The 20,325-nt window shown below is 34.2% G+C and overlaps 1 protein-coding gene across 1 annotated transcript in view; it reads right to left on the bottom strand.

Moving 5' to 3' along the window:
* Csmd3 (CUB and Sushi multiple domains 3) overlaps nt 1-20,325 on the bottom strand; it is a 944,903-nt gene that overhangs the window by 480,016 nt on the left and 444,562 nt on the right. Inside the window, exon 12 of the mRNA XM_075961035.1 lies at nt 360-463. Within this exon, the coding sequence (XP_075817150.1) occupies nt 360-463 (104 nt within the window). The remainder of the gene's footprint in view (nt 1-359; nt 464-20,325) is intronic.

Genomic DNA, 20,325 nt, shown 5'->3' with positions numbered 1-20,325 from the left:
GTTTTTTTTTTTATTTATCTTACATTTAATTTGGTCATATTTATTTGTTGTCTCCAGAAGCATGTTCATTTCTAATGAGAGGCAGAAAGGAAATGTATCCTGGGTAAGGGATATGAACTGGGAGGACTAGAGGGAGGGGAAATTGTGATCAATATATTGTATGAGCAAACAATAAATTTTTAATAAAAGGGGAACAAAGAAAAATAATGCTTCTAGTGTCTTGTGTATCATTCCAAAGATACTCTGGTATATTCCAAAGGTTTGTGGTATAGGGTAGCATAAGTATTGAAAAACACACTGACAGTAAAAGTTTGCAAATAATGATTCACTGTAACAATCATGAAACACTGAATACTTACACCTGAAGCACAGTCCTTGGGTCTCCAACTTCACCCCCATCACCAATAGTCAAGGTGTCATAGCCAATCTCCAGATCAAATTCCTCAAAATTTATTTGAATAACCTATGAACAAATAAAAACAAACACCCTAATATATATTGAACTATATAATAGAAACCAATGGTAAGCAATGGAAGAAGATTTTAATATGACATTATCTATGAACATCACACCGTGGAAGTAGATATTACGATATCACCACTCCATTTTTGCTTCCTGTCTTTTAACTCCTGTATTAAATTTTCAATGAAATGGTATGATTTCTGTTCATAGAACACTCTCTTGGATGTAAGCATAATTAATGCAAATCCACTTTGGGAAGGCTTTATAAAAAGTTCATGTGGGAGAGAGTGGTTTTCCAGGCACCTCCACGTATTTTTTATAAACTGGACAGGAAAAAAGTATGCTATTTTCTTAACTGGTAAAGCCTAAAAATGATTGTGCCAAATTTGAATGCCAATGAACAGATTTAAAGTTACAGGTTTATTTTTATGTTTACTTAACTAGCGGAATCTTTCAAATGTAGTAAAATGTGCTCTTAAAACTGGAGACATATGATTTTGAATATAGCAGACAATTTGGAATTGGTTTTTACAAAAACATTTTTGTACACTCATTTTATCCTCATTTTAAAACAAAAATACAGTTACATTGAAATTATGCAACACACCACTGAAAGTCAAAGAATTCTATGCAGAAAGAGCTGCACAATTGAGGTCCTAAATATAACTGTACCTTCAGCCAATATTGATGTATAATGGGATATTAATACCACTGCATAGGGAAACAATTGTTAGAGCTCTCTAACATTTTTAGAGAAAAGTAAAGAAAATATACCTTTAGCAATAGTCACAACTATTTGTTATTTTTAAGTGTAAAAGTATAGAAAATAAAATCTTTCTCTGGCAGTTTTAGCTCTATATCAAACCATTCAGTGTTTATAATTTTTTAGTTTCAAATGTTGTTTTGTGTTGACATTTACTAAAGATAGCTTTTCAAATTCAAAGCAGCCTACGAAAATGTATGAAAAGTACATAGTTTACACAGTCACAATTTTTTAATCATTTTTAAAAGTATTTATTTATTTATTCATTCATTCAACTGTTTGTTTATTTACTTTTTATTTAGTTTCGACTGCTAAAATAAGTGGTTTGAATGATAATGTCAGCTATAGGTTCAGATATTAAAATTTTGGTTCCTTGTTAGTGGAGCTGTTTGGATCAGTTTAGGTGGTACTGCTAGGTCAATATGTTACGGTGACATGCAACAAAAGCTACGTTTGGTTGTTTACTGTTCAGACCTTGCTCAACACATAACTAATATATTTGTTCTAGATCTACAGTTTACTCTCTCAAACTGTTAGCTCTTGTTTATTAGTGAAGATTAGGTCTATATTTATCAGTTGCGTTGTAAAGTGTGATAAAATCTCTTTCAAGGAATTTTGCAAGGTTTGAAGCAGAGAACTGTTTTGATATCTTCTACAAACTTCACTATTTTGGAAAATGACTTTTCAAGAAACCACGAAGGAAGTATTTGGAAGAATGTTCAGCCCTAAGACTTCAGGTATCATGTTTTTGGTAGGAAATATAATTCCTTCTGTTTTATTGAGGGCAGCGTGAGTGTTTAGTTTCCATGCAGGAAACCTGGGAGGATAGTATAGAATCAAACCTGAAAGGAAGCTGCGAATTGAATAAAAGCAGCAACTCCAATGGCAGTCCTCCTTCCTTCTCTAGTGTTCACTACGTCAATGATCAGTTACTTGACTTCAAAAGAAAATCAAGTTCCTTGGGCAGCTGAGGATAGGGAACCTGAAATGACCCCATCCTAGCGCAATACTGACGAATATCTTGCATATCATCTTAGAACTTTCATCTGGCGAGGGATGGAGATAGAGACAGAGACCCACACTGGAGCACTGGACTGAGCTCCCAAGGTCCCAATGAGGAGCAGAAGGAGGGAGAACATGAGCAAAGAAGTCGGGACCACGAGGGGTGCACCCACCCACTGAGACAGTGGAGCTGATCTACTGGGAGCTCACCAAGGCCAGCTGGACTATTACCAAAAAAAGCAAGGGATAAAACTGAACTCTCTGATCATGACGAACAATGAGGGCTGATGAGACGCCAAGGACAATGGCACGCAGTTTTGATCCTACGCAATCTGCTGGCTTGGTGGGAGCCTAGCCAGTCTGGATGTTCACCTTCCTAGATATGGACGGAGGGGGGAGGACCTAGGACTTACCACAGGGCAGGGAACCCTGACTGCTCTTTGGACTGGAGAGAGAGGGGGAGAGGAGTGGGGGGAAGGGGAGAGGGGTGGGAGGAGGGGGAGAAGAGTGGGAGGAGAGGGAGAAGAGTGGGAGGAGGGGGAGGGAAAGGGGAGGCTGGGAGGAGGTGGAAATTTGTTTTTTTTTCTTTATTCTTCTTTTATCAATAAAAAAATGTTAAAAAAAAAGAAAGAAAATCAAAAAATGAAAACACACACACACACACACACACACACACACAAACATCACCTCAGCAAGTCTTTGAAAAGGAATTAACTAATGTGTTGCTTAAATTCAAACTCCTTAACATTTTGTGTTTTTTTATTGTTTTTTAGTGAGCCAAGATGTGTCAGTGTTGAAAGCTTAGCATTACTGGGTCTGATTTTTTATTATAGACTGCTAAATACGAGAAGGTTCAGGATTTTCAAAGTTATTCTTTCTTGGATTGCCTTCTTAGCTTTTTGTGTTCTACATGTTTTTCTATTGTAATCTTTGGCTCAAATAGCCTCATACAATTAAGTTTATGAATCACATTGAAGCATTTTTGCTCTCAATGATTCCAGATTACATGAAACAAGGAGATCACTATCAGTCAGCGAAATAGCCACCGAGACCTTAGAACAGACAATGACTATAATTACATACAATCCCTTTTCTAGAATCACATCCTGGGTTAACACCAGGAAACTAATGTGCAGGAGGGAAATCATAGTCGGGAAGATACAGACAAAAGAAAGGTGAAAAGCCACAAAAATATCTGTGATACAACAGTTTTCTCCTTGTAAACTTTGAACTGCTTTATCACATCTAGGAACATAGGTTGGGATGAATTCCAGTAGGTTTTTGCAGTTCCTTATAAGATTATGGTATTTCGTAGTGTTTTTTCAGGCTTCTCGGGAAAATCAACATGTATAGAACTAAAGGGAAAGGCATAATGTTGCTGTAAAACCTTGCAAAATAGTATTTTCATTTAATATAAGAAATGCATAAGTATTAGTTAATATCTATAAAGAGCTTTCTTAGGCATTACAGAACTTTAATATATTGGCGTTCATATTGTGGGTTCACAATTTTTTTTGTCCTAAATTTCTTTGTTATTTGAGAAACATCTACAGAGGTTTCCTTTTGTAGATCTATCAGTGATAAACTATTTAATATTCTAGCATCAAGAAAAATTTTCATTTATTTTTCATTAATTCTTGCTGAAAAATGCTTCCAATTACATATTTTAGTTATCATTTATTTTATAAATGCTCTACAGATATTTCTCTACTGTGACATAACTTTTAATGCTAGCTTAATAAGTCCAATGATGAGATATTAACATCTCTTTGTAATTTTTGCTTATTTTTTTGGCTAGTTTTACAAACTCTTTTTCTCTGTTGTATTTGTTTACCTCCTTTAAGATAGTCTTGACAAGATAGGAGTTTTTCTGCATGGTATGAATATAGACAACAATAAATTACAAATCACTGATTCTTGATAAATTTTCAGTGTCAGTTATCATTTTATCTTTTAATTTTATTGTGTATAAGTAATCATTAAAGCCGGATAGGCTATTTGTAAGGACATGGAAGATTTTAAGGAACTTTCTGCTTGCTGAGTAGCTAATTAGGGCACTGGGTTCAAATGCAAGACATCTAGGGCTGATTGAAAACAAGATGTCTAACTTGGACTCTGAACTCACCACAAAGTGCTCCTCACATCCTGGCAGCGGGCAACCTGTTAACACCTAGCTCTGTGGTCTATCAGGAAGCAGAAAAGTCAACTGCTTCAGGGAGGGCTTTGAGAAAGGGGGGACTGCTTGACAAAACTTGGGGCTTCTTGACATAACCACTTTGGGGAGGGGGCTTGTTAGAGGTAAGGCCCACCTGCTGTTATGTAAGACTAACTCCTTTGACCCAAAAATGAACCTGGCTTGCAGTTTTTGCCTATATAATGTCAACCCCAAATGATGAGGGGGCTCGGCTCCCTACTGAGCAGCGATGAGTTGGACGAGACCCCAGCCTGGTTGAACAGAGCTCCGAATAAACCTTGCCTTTAATTCTGGTTGACTGGATCCTGGTGGTCTCTCTGGGGGTTGCAACTCAGGAACAACACTGGTATACATGTGTATAGTCAAGGGTTTTCTTCAATGGTTGAATCCTGGATGGCATGGAACTCACAAGGTAGACCAGGCTGATGTCAAACTCAAAGGCATGCCTGCTTCTTAATCCTGAGGGCACTGGCATCTGATGCTTTCTCATCAACATGGAGTATATAGGCACACATACATTCCTTTAGTAATAAATTGCACTGTGTATCCTTTTATGCATTTGTGACTTTCATTAACTTAGGAAAGTTAATCATCTTTTTTTCCTCCTTCACTCTAGAATTAAAATTGACGTAGTATGATTTTTGCTTTGTATATCTCTTAAACCATCTTCTGTAATTTCCATTAACTTACTTTTATCTAATAATTGCATAATTTTTAGTTCTATCTTGGTTCATTAATTCCTTCTTTATTAGCATATTCATTGAATTATTTAAATTCAAGTATGCTCTTCGGTTTTTTTTTCTTTTTTTTTTCTCCTGGCCACTGGAGACATGGGCTGGACTGTTAAATTAGCATGTGGAGACAAATGTGAATCTAAGGGTTTCCTGTCTGACAGTAATACTGGAATTAAAAACATGGAATTTGACAGTGCTGGAGTTTATATCTAAGCAGCTTCAAATTACTTTGCTAGCCAAATCTAAATTTTCAATGATTACTAACACATTCCAAGATAAACAGAAAGGTACTTTCCATTAAAATTTTTACGGAAAATGCATTGATGATCTCAGGAAGTCATAACAGAGCCCTCAAACTCTGGAGTCTCTCCAACGAAGTCTGCACGAAGACAGTATTTTCATTTTCCAGCAGTAATGATATTGTCTGCACCATTCAATGAGTAATTTGTGAATATTTTAGCAAAAAATTCATTTGTAGAACATTTGACAAAAGAGAATGGTTAACAATGTGACACTATTGGGGATGGCCACTGCTCCGGACTTAAGCTTAGAGAGGAATGGCATGTGGAACGGCTCCTGTGATGATTTTCTGAGTGTCATTGGTATCTCAACAAATTCTGTCAAACAGACAGACATTCAGTATGTCTCTGTCCAAATGCAGTTCTGATTATAGAAGAGTCCTTTCCAGTCCAAATGACAGTCACGTGCCATCAGGAGCAGCTGTGAGGTCTCTAGAACATTCATGTCCACCATCTAGGACTCATGCAGTAATCAACTGGGCACTAAAGGGTCGAGAAAGCCTCACAGTTAGAGTTCTTTGACTTGTAGCATATACAATCTATTTCTTTTCAAATACCACTTATGCTCGTAGGTATCTTTGGCAGATAACCCTCAATACTGATGCTTTCAAGCTTTTGATTTTCTCCATCATAACCTAGGTCTTTTCGTTATATGGAGTGTCCAAGGGCAGTGGTTTTTCACAAGGTATCTATTGCATTGCTTCAGTGTAGCTCCTCAAGTGTTCCCGAACACGTGAATAATTGAAGTTGTGTACATCATTCTGCTTCAGAGATGGTTGGTCTCAAACCAAATGCAATAGCATAGCTGTGGATTAACCTTGCATGACAATAGTGTAAGTCCCTTTGCACAGGTAGGTATTTAGATTATTAGGGTCCGGAAACTGACGTGATTATTGTCAATATGATGGGAGGAATAATATGGTAAGACAGGGTTATAAAAGGATATCTGAGTTTTCAAAGTAAGTTAAAAAACTTATCTGTGCTGAACTGACTTTACCTGACTCTATGGATGCAGTTAATAGAATATGTAGTTTGAAGACAAAAGCTATATAGTGAAATATGTAGTGTCAAGAAACAGGTGCTTTGTTAGGCAGTGCAATCCCAGCATTTGGGAGGCAGAGGCAGGTGGATCTCTTTGAATTTGAGGCCAGCCTGGTCTACAAGGTGGGTTCTAAAACAGGATCAAAAGCTACACAGAGAAACTGTGTCTCAAAAAAATCAAGCAAGCAAGCAAGAAAGAAAGAAAGAAAAAAAGAAAGAAAAAAAGAAAGGAAGGAAGGAAAGAAAGAAAACAGTGTTTCATCAACAGGCTTTGGGTCTGTATATCCCTGGAGAATGCTTTATCATAGAGCTGTGCCTTATTATTGAAATAGGAACTCTTCAAATAAAGGTAATAAAGACTTAATTTAAAGGAATTTCTTTGAGGATGTAATTTATCTCTATTTATTCAAATAATCAACAAATTTTAACCACAAATGTGCAGTTTGCCTTATGTCAAAATATATTTGCTAAATACTTCACACTGTTTTTCATTTGGCTAGACAAGTGCTACAAATTTTCGAGGACTGAGTCTCTAAAACACTTCATATCTAATAAAATACATTAGGGGCTGAAGACATAGCTCAAAGACTAAGAACAAATGTTATTCTATCAGAGGAGCGGCATTCAGATCTAGGCAAAGAAGGCTCATGAGTGCCTGTAATGCAACTCCAGTGGATCCAATGTGCCCTTCTGAGCATCTCACGTACACAAGCACAAACACACACACATACATGCACACACACACACTCTCACAATAGGCACACAAACACACACACACACATAAATAAAATGTATTTTTATGTCAGGTATATGTCTTGTACTTTAATGATTCCTGAAATGCAATAATTTGTAAGTATTTACATACTAATTATTTTTCAAAAATAAAGTGCCTAAATTAGCATCAGCTATTTATATTTCATCTAAAGTCTAGATTTTACTCAGTCTGAAAGCAGATGAAAATTCTCAATATTTCTCTAGCAGCTGACCCATCTAGGGGACATTTTGTACTTATGCAATTAGTACAGCATTCAAATTAGCCTTTGATAGTGTTTAACTCAACAAATTAATGATGCTTTAACACTAATACCAAGCTATCCTCATTAGCGAGACAGGATAATATAGTGAAGGGCACAGGAAATGCCTGAGGTTAAGTTCCATCTCCACTGTAGAATGTTATACAAAGTTAGACACATAAAACAGTGTTTATACATGATACTTTCTGAATCATGATACTCTGGCATTGGAAGATAGCACACAAGGCAGGCAGTAAGCAGTAAACCTCAGTAAGTGACAGCCATTGTTTGGCAAGGTTACTTAAGCCTCTTCAGGTAGATGTTCATATATGCTTGCAATGCACCTTGAGAAGTACAACTTTTTTTTTATAGCCTTCAGTAAGATTTCTGGCAAGAACTTTCCCTTGATCTTTTCAACAGCTAAGATTGCTTCTTTTCTTTTAGTACTTTTCTCCGTTATGTGTGCTTCCAAATAAAAACAGATCACTGTAATATCAATAACTTCTTTGATTACTAGTTAAATTAATCTAGAATCTATATTTAATTGAGAACACAAAAATATAATTGAGGTATGCAAATAAAACTGATATCTAAACAAGTGTCTGGATATATTTTTCAGACATTGTCATCTAAGTCCAGTGGAGAAGACTAAACTTTAATATGCTGATGTAATGCCCACTGCATAGTGCTCTGTAAGGGTAACTTGACAGTTATCTCTTTTGGAAACGTGTGAAAACTGTCTGCTCCACAAGAAGAATAAGGGAAAGGTTTTCTCAGGAATAAAACATCAGTCACAGCAAAGCAAAGAGGAAATGTGAATGAACTAGGTGTCTTAAGGTTTTTCTAGGTGTGACAATACCATATACAAAAACATCCTGGGGAGAAGGGAAGTTTTCATCCAAGGATGGCATTGCAGGCACTGATAGAGAGGATATGGAGTGGTGACGCTTACTGGACTGTTTCCCCATGAACTGGTCATGCTGCTTTTAGATTCCATGCAGGACAGACCACCTGCCCAGCTCATCCAGGTCAATCATTCATCAAGAAATGGCCCAACACTTACCTACAGGACAATCCAGTGGGAGAAATTCCTTAAATGAGAATCTTTTTTTTTTTAATGACACTAGCATAGGTCAAACTGACATAAAACTTGCCAGCGCACTGGGGACAAATATTTCTGGGTCTTGCTCTTTTTTTGGTCCATTCACAAACAAGCTTCATCTGGGTTTAAGTGGCAACAGGACAGAGGAAGGGACCTTAAAGTCTCACGCTGTGTTATGGAATATAGGAATGGGACAGAGTAGACATTCTCAAGATGCTTTTTCTTTCAAATAAAGATGGGGTAAAGGCCATGTTTTTCTCCTGTTATATTTTCACACATACAAAAAAAATATGCTGTGGAAAGGCCAATGTAGAAATCTTTGCTTCAAAAATTATTTTGTCAAATGTTATTGCTTAAATAGCAAACTAATACCATATCATAACAGTATATTGCTAAAAATTGATAAATTAAATACAAGGAAGTAATTAATATACATTCTAAATCATTGGCTTTAAAAACAAATGATATCACACCACTTTTGTGAAATATATTGACGAAGAATATAAATGACAGTGTATGATGGATGCAGATCTATTAATCTATGAATTCCTTGTTTGAAGCAATCATTTTAAAGAGAATAATCTTTTATACCTCCAAAAGATTATATCCTGTAAAGCTCTACTTAGATATTTTGTTACATAAGATATATCCCAAGGAGCTTTTCTAGACCATTAATAATGAGAAATGCCAGATCAGGGAATTCATAGGTTCATCCATTTTGCTTTTGTATCAGGTTAATAGCTTCACTTCTTATAAGGGCTCATATTTTACTGACAGAGGAGAAGAAGAGTCTAGGGACAGAGAAAAATATTGATGGTATGATAAAAGCTTTTAGCTTCTTCTTACTCTACAATGCCTTTCCTATCTGGACACAGATTTTCCTCTGTAGAGAATTGAAACATGAAACAATGACAGATTGCAAGACACACTACAAGTGCTTCACTGAAGGGACAATATTATATAAAATGAAAATTTCATCAACTATTAAATCTATAGAAGAAAAGTACAAAAGCATTGAGACTTTTCTGTCATTTATCCACAGTCATTATGTACAGAAAATATTTTCTGTACATAATATGCTGATCCTTGAAGGATATGGTTTATAATATTATATAATAAATCATATGTGTTTAAAATGATTTGAAACAAAGTAGTGTTTAGTCAACAAACTTAATTTACAGGAAAAGACACTTTTTTCTAACATTATTTCTTATTAATAATGGCATAATTCTGACTGGGTGCTATGTCATCTACTCATAGATATTGGTGTACCCATTTATTTTAGTATCTATCTCTATCTATCTATCTATCTATTTATCTATCTATCTATCTATTTATCTATCATCTATCAGTCTATCTATCTACATATCTATCTTTCTATCTATCTTATCTCTGTCTGTCTGCCTGTCTATCTACCTTTTTATCTGCCTGCATATACTTTTATATATTTTAATTATTTCCTTTTGTTTCTTCTGACTTATTATTACAATGATCTTGTTTCCAAGTTAATTTGACAATGTGACAATCAAAAAAAGTTGTCAAAGACATTAGCCATTAAGTTTTATGGGTTGTGCTTACATAGAGAGGAATCATAATAAGTTCTTATTCACTATATATACTTTATAAAAAATTGCATTGCAAGATAAACTTAGATTTTTATTTTTGATTAAAATTCTAGTTTTATATTCATAATATCTGAAAACTATTATTTAATAACTTACAGAATCAAAAATTAATATATATTTAGTCCAACATTATTTAAGACTTCCATATTTGCTTTTTTTCCTTTTCATTGATTATTGTTGAGCTCTACATTTTTCTCTTCTTCCACATTTGAAGTTCAACTATGAAACACCTGAATCTGTACTACCTATACTCTCTTAATTAATCCCAATAATATAAGAGAAAAATATGTATACTGCAGTTACACTTTAAAGTCTGTGGAGCTACACAGATGTACCATATATAGAATTTTACAATTTCATATATGTGGCCTGAACAGCTGTGGGTTTTCATATGGGGAAATAGTTTAAGCAATGTCCCATAGATATTGGGGCATAAATTATTTATTTTCTGTTGTAATTCTAATTTGAACACCAAAACAACAAATATGTCAATGATTTTATGCAACTCAAAAGAACATAGAAGCTTATATTCATTTTGTTTTACTCTCTGTGGCTTATCTCATTTAAACTTAAAGTTGCTAACTTAGCAACTAATTTATAATCTTTCAATCTAGACCTATATCATTTTCAAATAGTAAAAAAACATGTTTTATGACTACATTGTCTTGATATTTTACAAATATTATAATTATGAGAATCTTCTCAGAGATTTGGATGAATAATCAAGATATTTCTCCTGAAACAAATTTTAAAATATTCCTTCAAAATGCAAAGATGTGCGATTTCAAAGGGTTTAATACATAAAATGTTACGTAGTAAAAGAACTACTGATGTCAGTGAGAAGGCCATACAGCATAGGTGTTACAAAAGCACGAAAATATTAGAAAAAACCTTACTTAACTCTTTCTTTGCAAGGGGAAACCAGCATGAAATCTGGATCCAGTAAAGTTTTCACACTAGACAACAACAGTCACGGAAGAATCTTAGGTCTCTTCACATCTAGTATCTAATATCAAATATCTGTCCTTTGTCTGTCTATCTATCTATCTATCTATCTATCTATCTATCTATCTATCTATCTATCTATCTACCTACCTATAGACCTATATCTATCTACTCTCTTTTGGACCTGCATCTTTATTTAAATAAATAAGTGTTCGATTCTGCTTTTATTTCACTTATGGTGTTTTCTTCCAACTGTTACTGTGTACTACTGTGTTCTTTTATTGTTCATTTAAAATACCAGGTAAAAAATTCTTGAGGATAGGAAATCATCTTTTTTAAAGCAGGCTGTATGTAGATCGAGCTTTTTTTTCCAGGAATAAAAATGCTGTATTTTTCACCTACTATTTTGAATTTAATATATCATCTTTAATAAAATAAAAATCACATGGAATCTTCCATTCTAGCTGTTGAAAATTCGAGGTCATCATGAACTGAGCATCTAACTGGAATATATGAAAGCAATCACAATTTAAACAAGGATAGTGATCAATAGTATTTCTGCAGATGTTATCCCATTCCAATCGTGTCTCGTGTATCATACATTATAGGTGGCTATGTTCTTAGGCCAATGGTTCTGGAAATCAAAGACAATAGTCAATGCCAAGTAAAGAGACAAAATAGCAGTGTAGATGTTGAAGATATGTAGCCTGTAATATATATTCAAAAAACTAAGTCTAAGTGAAATTTTGTCTTCAAGATAAACTTAATATTGTAAGGGGAAATTTCTTTGGAGTTTATTAAACTCCTATTTGGATAATTCCTCACACAGCTTCACTTTTAAGACGCTAAACTGATATAAATCTAATTTTAAGAAAACTGCAATGTATAACATTAAACATGCAATTTTAGAATAAACGAATCTAACATTGTGTGTGTGAGTGTGTGTGTGTGTGAGAGAGAGAGAGAGAGAGAGAGAGAGAGAGAGAGAGAGAGAGAGAGAGAGAATTAGAGAGATGAGTTTCTGTTGTGATCCAGCTGCCCTCACTCCCCCTGAATGACAGAGGAACTTCCTTGTGGCCTGTAATTGACAAGGATGTTTGTGTTCTTTCTGTCCAGTGGGTCTTTACAGAAGAAGTAGAGGTGTAAAAGGCTTTAGCTGAGGAAAAATAAAGGTTGCTGTTCTTCCACCTGAAAAGAAGCCTCCTGTCTCATTCCCAGCACCACCACCAGCCCTCCCCCACCAGTCTGGCAAGTCCAGGCCACCGCCAGTAGCATGGCAAGTTTCTTCTGTTTGATTGTTTTGTCCTATTTTATTGTTTATTTTCTCTTATTTTGTTGAACTATTATCCCTCAGAAACCTGTTTTCTTCTAACAAGAGTCAGAAATGGGATGGATCCAGATGGAGGGGAGATGGGGAGAAACTGGGAGCAGTAGAGGGAGGCAAAACCATATCAGGATATATTGCATAAAAACAATACTCCTGAAAGAAAAAAGAATAAAATGAGATACTCTGAAACTAAATAGCTTTAATACAGAGACTCTTTTAATTTTTTTGTGATTTTATTTATAAAAATTACCATCAGATGAATATATATATATGTCATATACTATGGATTGAATATTTTCCCTTTAAAATGAATGTATTGGTTTTGATATAATGGAAAGGTGAGACCAGTAAGGTGTAAATGGATCACTAAGGCCTCACCCTTGTGAATGGTAGTGAGATCCTTGAGCTGCATTAAGCAGTGGTCAGTCCACTAGCTTTCCACATTTTGTCCATGAGAAGAACTGATGTTCCTACTCTGTGGTGAAAATATAAATTTATGCCACATTAGAGACAGAGAACTAACCTTGACTTCACAAGGAAGCTATAGATACAGTCATCTTGGACCAGAGATCCTCAATACCTAAGAGAAGGTATATTTTCTTTCTTTATAATTTAACCAGATTCAGGCACTTTGTAAAAGCAGCATAAACTGGAGTAGGACACACACACACACACACAATAAAAGAAGAAATTAATAAATATACATGCATAGAAGTATCTTTTGAAAAGCAACAATAAGAGTGTTTACATATTATATATATATATATAACACAATTTATTGGTGTTGTTTATTCATAGTTATTAATACTTCATGAATAAACACAGTATATGTGATCAAAACCAGACACTGGCAGTTGCTAAGTAAGGTCAATAGTGATCTGCCTCATAAGCAAACCCTTAGCCTTGGTTGTCATGGGAAGCATTCTTCTATAATATTAGACTGTGACGTCACTATTACATCTAAAATGAACATTTCTACCCATAAGGAATAGGAAGACTCATAATATATAGACAGCAAATGAATGTTATAGGGATTCAGAAACTCAGAAAAATTTAAGTTCCATAAGGTCTTTCACCAAGTTTAAACACTTACTAAGAGAACGGTGATTTTCCAGTAGAGCTGTCAGCAAGTTACTCAATGATCTTCAGGGACACACCTCTCATGAGTGCATCCTTACACCCATGCTGGACTGGGCTTTCACAATTATCTTCAAATCACTCATGCTTTTGCATGTAATCCCTCACCCATGTTTCTGTAAGTTGCCTTAATAATGAAAAATTATATTTTCCCTAACTGAATCTCATGGGGATTAAAACCATTCTTAAAGATTGGCTCTGTGCCCAGCAGTAGATGGCCAACACAAAGCAAACTCAGTAGCTTCTTTAGAGTTTCTTTATCTCATAATGCTTCGATCCTTTGGGTCTTACTTGTTTGTTTGAGTTTTTTAACTGGTATGTGTTTTGTAACTATATTAGGACTTCTGATTTTGTAATTTTATGGGATTCTTGTATATACAAATCCATGTGTCTCTGAATGTCTATTTCTTTTGCTTTTTATCTACTCTTTTTCTTCTGTTTGTTTGTGTATTTTCTTCTATTATGGTTTCTTTTAGATTTGTCTTATTTTATTGTAATTCTTTACATGTCAATTTGTTTTCTAGGGAGAGACAAAAAGAGTGCTGACAGGGGTAGGAGGGGAGATGAGGAGTATTTCAGAGGAATTAGGAAAAGAAAACCATAATCTGAATATGTTGTATAAAACACACATTTTCAATAAAAGAAAAACAGCAGTTGGTAATAGAAATAGAAAGAAAAGAACTAGAATGTTTTGGATGATTAAGTCACATCTAATCTTGTCTTTTCATAAATCAAACCAATTGAGAAGGAAAAGACTTGATTTAGTCTCAGGTCAGATTTCAGCTTATCTTTGTCAAATTATATTTCTAGATTTAAGAAAGAGTTCTTTGTCTCTTTGCTGGACAGGGCTGTCCAAATTAAATCACTGTCCCACACATCCATGCTTGCTTTAGAACCTCCTTGATATTGCTGACACTCGATTTTGTCACAGAGGACCCCAGTAGGAATACTGCTCTGCCATGGCCTATGCATTTTTTCCTATAGAGAATGCCTGTATTGTCATTAGCCATTTTAGGCTAAACTGAACTATAGGAGTGGAATCAGTCCTTTCATAAAAAAATATAATAGTCAAAATTATTATTTTCTTTACCCTGGCCATTGGCTTGCTAGTTTCAAAGTTAGTTGATATTCTAAAGGAGAACGATGGAAATCTGAGAGAAATAAAACATTAGCATATTGCAAGAATGTTAATTATCTGGAATGAATCTACTCAATTTACATTTATATATGTAACAATGAGAGGGAATGACAAATGAATTGCTAATATTTAAGGATGGTGCCTTTCGAGAGATGTAAAGTGAAGATAAGTACTGCCAATACTGAAAAGGTAGACAAATGTTCAGAACACAATAATTGGGCAAATGAAAGAGAATTTTTCAAAGAGTAAGTACTTTATAATACCAGTGACTCTATAATATGAATGTCCGGCAATACATAAATTTTAATCAAGCATATATTATTATATTATATACTATAGTATTCAAATTCACCACAGGTTATCTTTATTTTTATATTCTTGGTAGTTGTATTTATTTTCATAATGAAATGTGATGGCATTCACCCGTTTTTCTTACATCTCCTCTCATAGTTTCCACATGATATTTCTTTCCCAATTTCATGTTTTATGTTTTTATTTGTTGTTGTTTTAATAACCTATTACATTACTACATTCAATGGCAGTTGCCCAAAGTAATGTTATGGGAAAGGAATAGATTGTTCTGCCCCGGGAGCTGCTAAGTGGGAACACTCTTCCACAATAAAGAGTGAGACCTGAAGCACACCTTGTCAACCTAGTGTTATTGCTCCTGCTTACATGCCATAACCATAATTTAAGACCTTTTACTGAAGACACCACACATTTCAGCTGTAGGAAAAAAAGGAATCAATCTCAAACTGACCAAGAGACTTCCACTATTATGGCTTTTTTATACTTGAATGTGTTTTATTCAGCAGCTGATTAAAAAACAAAACAAAAGAAAAGACGACATTAGTGGTTTCACCCAGAGTTATATGCCATATGCCTTGGTACTAACTCACCAAGCAATAAGTAGCACTAGTTGCATATTGGCACGGTTATTGCAGAATGGCAGGTTAAATTGATCTCTATAGTAGAGGTGAAGAACATCTTTAATTCTATTTCCAGAGGTGACCTTTATAACAAACAACTGGAACATCTCCTTATATGGCTAATGTTGTTCATTGGTGTTTGTTTGAATGTAAGCTCCTATCCATTGTAACTAACAAGGGAAAATTCAATAAAATGTTTAAAACAAATTGGGCATTCAGTGAAAAAGAGAGGTGCTATGGCTGGAGTTGAGAAGAGAATAGTTAAGGAATTGCTGTATTAGTATATGCACTGAGGAAATAGAAAACAAAATGTCAGCATTTTCCTTGTTCTTCTAAGTGTCAAGAAGAAAGTGATCCAGATATATCCATTTTATCTATGTTTATTTTCTCAAAAATATTTTTGTTTTCTAATTTCTATCTAGAAACATCAAAATCAACACGCCATCATTGCTATTTAAGTACTATGACCTTGTATGGCTGCTCATATATTTTTGCTTTTAATGAAATATTTAATTCCTACCTCAATGTGACCTAAATGGTCCCCCTTCTATGTTAGCAAGCACTAATATGGCAGCAGATTCTACAAATGATTGATCCAAAGTCCCTTAGATGTTTCTTGAACATTATTTTAATAGTTCTCTATCTCCAATGCATTTGTTTTAAATGACTTCACTGATTAGACTTCTAGGGACTACTGTAGGTACACATGGACAATATGTGGGAACTTAAATGGGATAATGCTTAGCTGATGGTTATGGAATGCAGAAGTATAAAATATCAGTTTTCACCTCTTATTTGGAACAGACTCTCAGGTGTGGTTTTGTTTCAGGGAGCTGCTTGTTTGTCCCAGCTGCCCAGAACAGAAATAATCACAAAGAAACTATATTTATTAAGTCACTGCTCTACCTTTTTATTTGTTAACCCTTACATATTAATTTAACCCATTTCTATTCATCTGTGTATTGCCTCGTGGCTGTGGCTTACAGGCTAAAGTTCCAGCCAGCATCTGTCTCTGGCTGCTCCAAGTTGTCTGACTCCACCCTTCTTTCTCCCAGCATTCAGTTCAGTCCTTCCCATCTACCTAAGTTCTGCCCTATTAACAGGCCATTGCAGTTTTCTTTATTCATTAATGGTAATCACAGCACCCAGAGGGGACCCCCACACCATGGTTTACACTGTGGCCAGTGGTGCACTCTTAGATTTTACTGATAGTTGTAGCTTTGTTGATTACTAAATCATCCTGGTTCTCTAGTACCTTCATAGTTCCAATTAGTGCACTCCTCCAACAGTGCTACCTTCAGCTATCTACCATCATTCATTCTCATGACATGATTGGAGTATCTCAAGCACCATTGTCATATCCTGTGGTATACTTCCTTCTGTAGATGGAGAAGTTTCTTAAAATCATGGTTGCACAACCTGTCTCTCCATGTTATGCCTAGAATCTGCCTGAGATATGCCATCTCAAACACACTCAGCTGCTGTTTGGAGGAGCATTTCATTATCCCATTATCCAGGTTTTTGAGTTGTAAATAGGCTACTCAAGAAAAGTGTCTCATATATTTGTAATTTTGATGTTGTCTTTATGTCTCTTGCTGATCAAACCTTTCCTAGTGCCTGGAATGCATTCCTCACTATCCCTATCTGGCTCTTGACGTCTGAAATAGTTCCCTCCTTTGAGTTTCATTTAATCTGAGATAAATATTGTCAACATTTATTTATAAGACAGCATATATTCATTGTGTATTCTAGACTTGTAATGTTTTAAGTCTGGAGGTGCAGGCAGAATATGAACGCTGAGAGCTTAAAATAATGCTTGTCTTAGTTCAGCTGTACTAAATTTGTTAAATATATTCTTGAAGTCACAGAAAAGATTTTCTTAAAAATGTTGTTAATTTTTAGATTAATTTTATGTCAACTTTGGGTTAAAATTATGCTACTCCCTTTAATGAACATTAATTCCACCTTTATTAAGATGCAGTGTCTGGATATTAGGAAGTGTATAGTTGACATTTCTGGGTTTTTTGTTTTTGTTTGTTTTGTTTTGTTTTTCCGGTTTTTGAGACAAGATCTCTTTGTCACTTTGGAGACTGTCTTGGAACTAGCTCTTGTAGATCAGGCTATTCTCCAACTCACAGAGATCCACTTGTCTCTGCCTCCCAAGTGCTGGGATTGAAGACATGTGCCACTACTGCCTGACTACACTTTTGTTTAACAATGCTAGATTCTCTTCAGCTCTCACTCACAAAATGAATTTTGAAAGTTGCATTTTACCCTATGATTTTTAATTGAAAATTATTCTAACAACATTATTTGTAAAACAAAGCTAAAGAAAAGAAAAGAAATTGCATTTCTTTTGTTCTAATTTAAATACAATTTCTTCAAAATATGAGATAATTAAATCATTCTGTTTATACCACAAATAGAAAGTCTTTAATTCTGAAAAGTCAAAAATTATTTTTGTTTAAAGAAGTGAGACTTTTCATTTTGATTCAGATGAATTTATTTTCCACATTACATATCATGAAATTTGGTAGACAGTTATTCTGAAAATTGAACTAACAATTGAATGATTTATATCTAGGTAGATGTGCATGCAGATTTTTCTCTGAGTTTACTTCTTAGGAAAAATAAAGAAGTCTTCCTTCAAATATTTTTTGGTTAACATTCCTCTCTCATTTCTTCTAAATAACTCCCACCCATTAGTTATAAATTTGGAATTTTCTATTCTGATTTTCTATTTTATTTACATGGAAGCAATGTGATTTTCACTAGAAAAGTTACATTTGAATTCTTTTTGCAACTGGAAAAATACTTAAATAAGGAAACTCTAAAAGAAGAAATAGATAAAGATATTAAACTGGTTTATTAATGATCAGTAAAGTACTATTTTTGATATTTTATCTTTTAACTATAAAGTAACATCAATCATAACAAATTAAAATGTTGAGTAAAATATTCCCTGTTTTATCCTCTGAAATAATGATGGAGCAAAATACAAACACATACCAATCCCCTAATGCTCAGACATATTTATTTCTGAATATTTCACTTTTAGGTTTTAATTAATTTGTGGGCATTTATTTGATCTGTATATGCAATTGCTGCGCATACCAGGGTAGATGGGAATATTTAATTGCCCTGATGCTCTAGTTACAGGTTATATTGAAACATTCCAAGTAGGTGTTGGACCCAACTCTGGTCTTCGGCAAGAACAGTATTAACTTTTAATTTCTGAGACATAATTCCAGCACCTATATTATATTTATGTGCTTTTATTAACATAAAATAATTAATGACCAATAAGTTAGTTGCTTAATATTTTAAAATAAAATGTAGGCACACATCACATAATTAAATATACATTTGTATTAATATGTGAAGTTGTTTTAAGAAGCAACTGAAATATATGTTTCTTAACAAGGTAGAAGTAATATAATATGTACAAGACATTGAAAGTTATCATTCTAAGTTAGTAGGAATTTCACAGTCTCTTTGCTAATCAGTACCACAAACATGATGTGCAGATCTCAAATAAAAAATAAAAAACACCTGATTTTCACATGATTATGTCTATAAAAATATAGTTATTAAGGGCAACAGTCTAGATAAATCTTTTACACCAATTTCTGTAGATTTCATGCCTCACATTTAATATTTGACAGCTAGCTACGTACTTTCAATCTTTTTAAATACATGATTGATTGTGCATGCCTAAAACACATGGACTGCAATCATGAAAACTGTTTTACAGACCTACCACACTTACTTAGGATTTACACCAAAAAATAGAGGTGTGGACTAGTGTGGTATGTAAGCAATTGCCTCTCATAAAGTGTTCCTGGAGGTAACCTATGGAAAAAACAATCTTCCCAAGAGTGTTTTGAAGCTTTGTGTTCTTTAAATTGTATGTGTATATGTATGGTACTTATGTAAAAAGGAGAAAGATTAATACAGATGCATATTCTTATAGTAAAGCATATGTTCCCTCCTACTCTTCCTGTATCTCTATCACTTTCATGCATATTTTGAATTGGATATGTATATAAAATATAATCAGTAATATGATTTGGGATTTAAGTTAGTGAAAAATTCTATAGCGTATTTCAAATTAGAGATACATTTATTAATCAAAATTAGGGTTTATATTCAATGAGGTGTAGGAAAAATGTTTAGAAGATCATGTTAGATAAATAGAGAGAACACTGAAAATCTTAAGAATTATAGGAAATTCATTGATGGCAGTATTTCAAATTTCCCAAGACCAAAGTCTTCTATAATTATGGATAACTCCTCATCTTGATTTACATGTTTCCTATGACACAAAACATTTTTTATTTTATCTCACATTAATATAATGCATTTGTTACACACTTAATAATAAACCTGCTTCATATATATTTCAACAAAATATACTTACAGCTTTTTGTGAACCTTATCTTATTGGGTACACACACACATATAAACGTATACACATATACATAATTCATACACACACACAATATACATATATATATATACACACACAAATATACCTTCATTATCAAATGAATGCTTTGTTGGCCTTTGCTACGTGATTTTAGAACTATTGTTCAAGGATTCTCATAAATGCA

The sequence above is a fragment of the Microtus pennsylvanicus genome, chromosome 2, assembly GCF_037038515.1.
Source record: "Microtus pennsylvanicus isolate mMicPen1 chromosome 2, mMicPen1.hap1, whole genome shotgun sequence".
Taxonomy (NCBI): domain Eukaryota; kingdom Metazoa; phylum Chordata; class Mammalia; order Rodentia; family Cricetidae; genus Microtus; species Microtus pennsylvanicus.
This window is presented reverse-complemented; position numbering and strand designations above follow the sequence as displayed.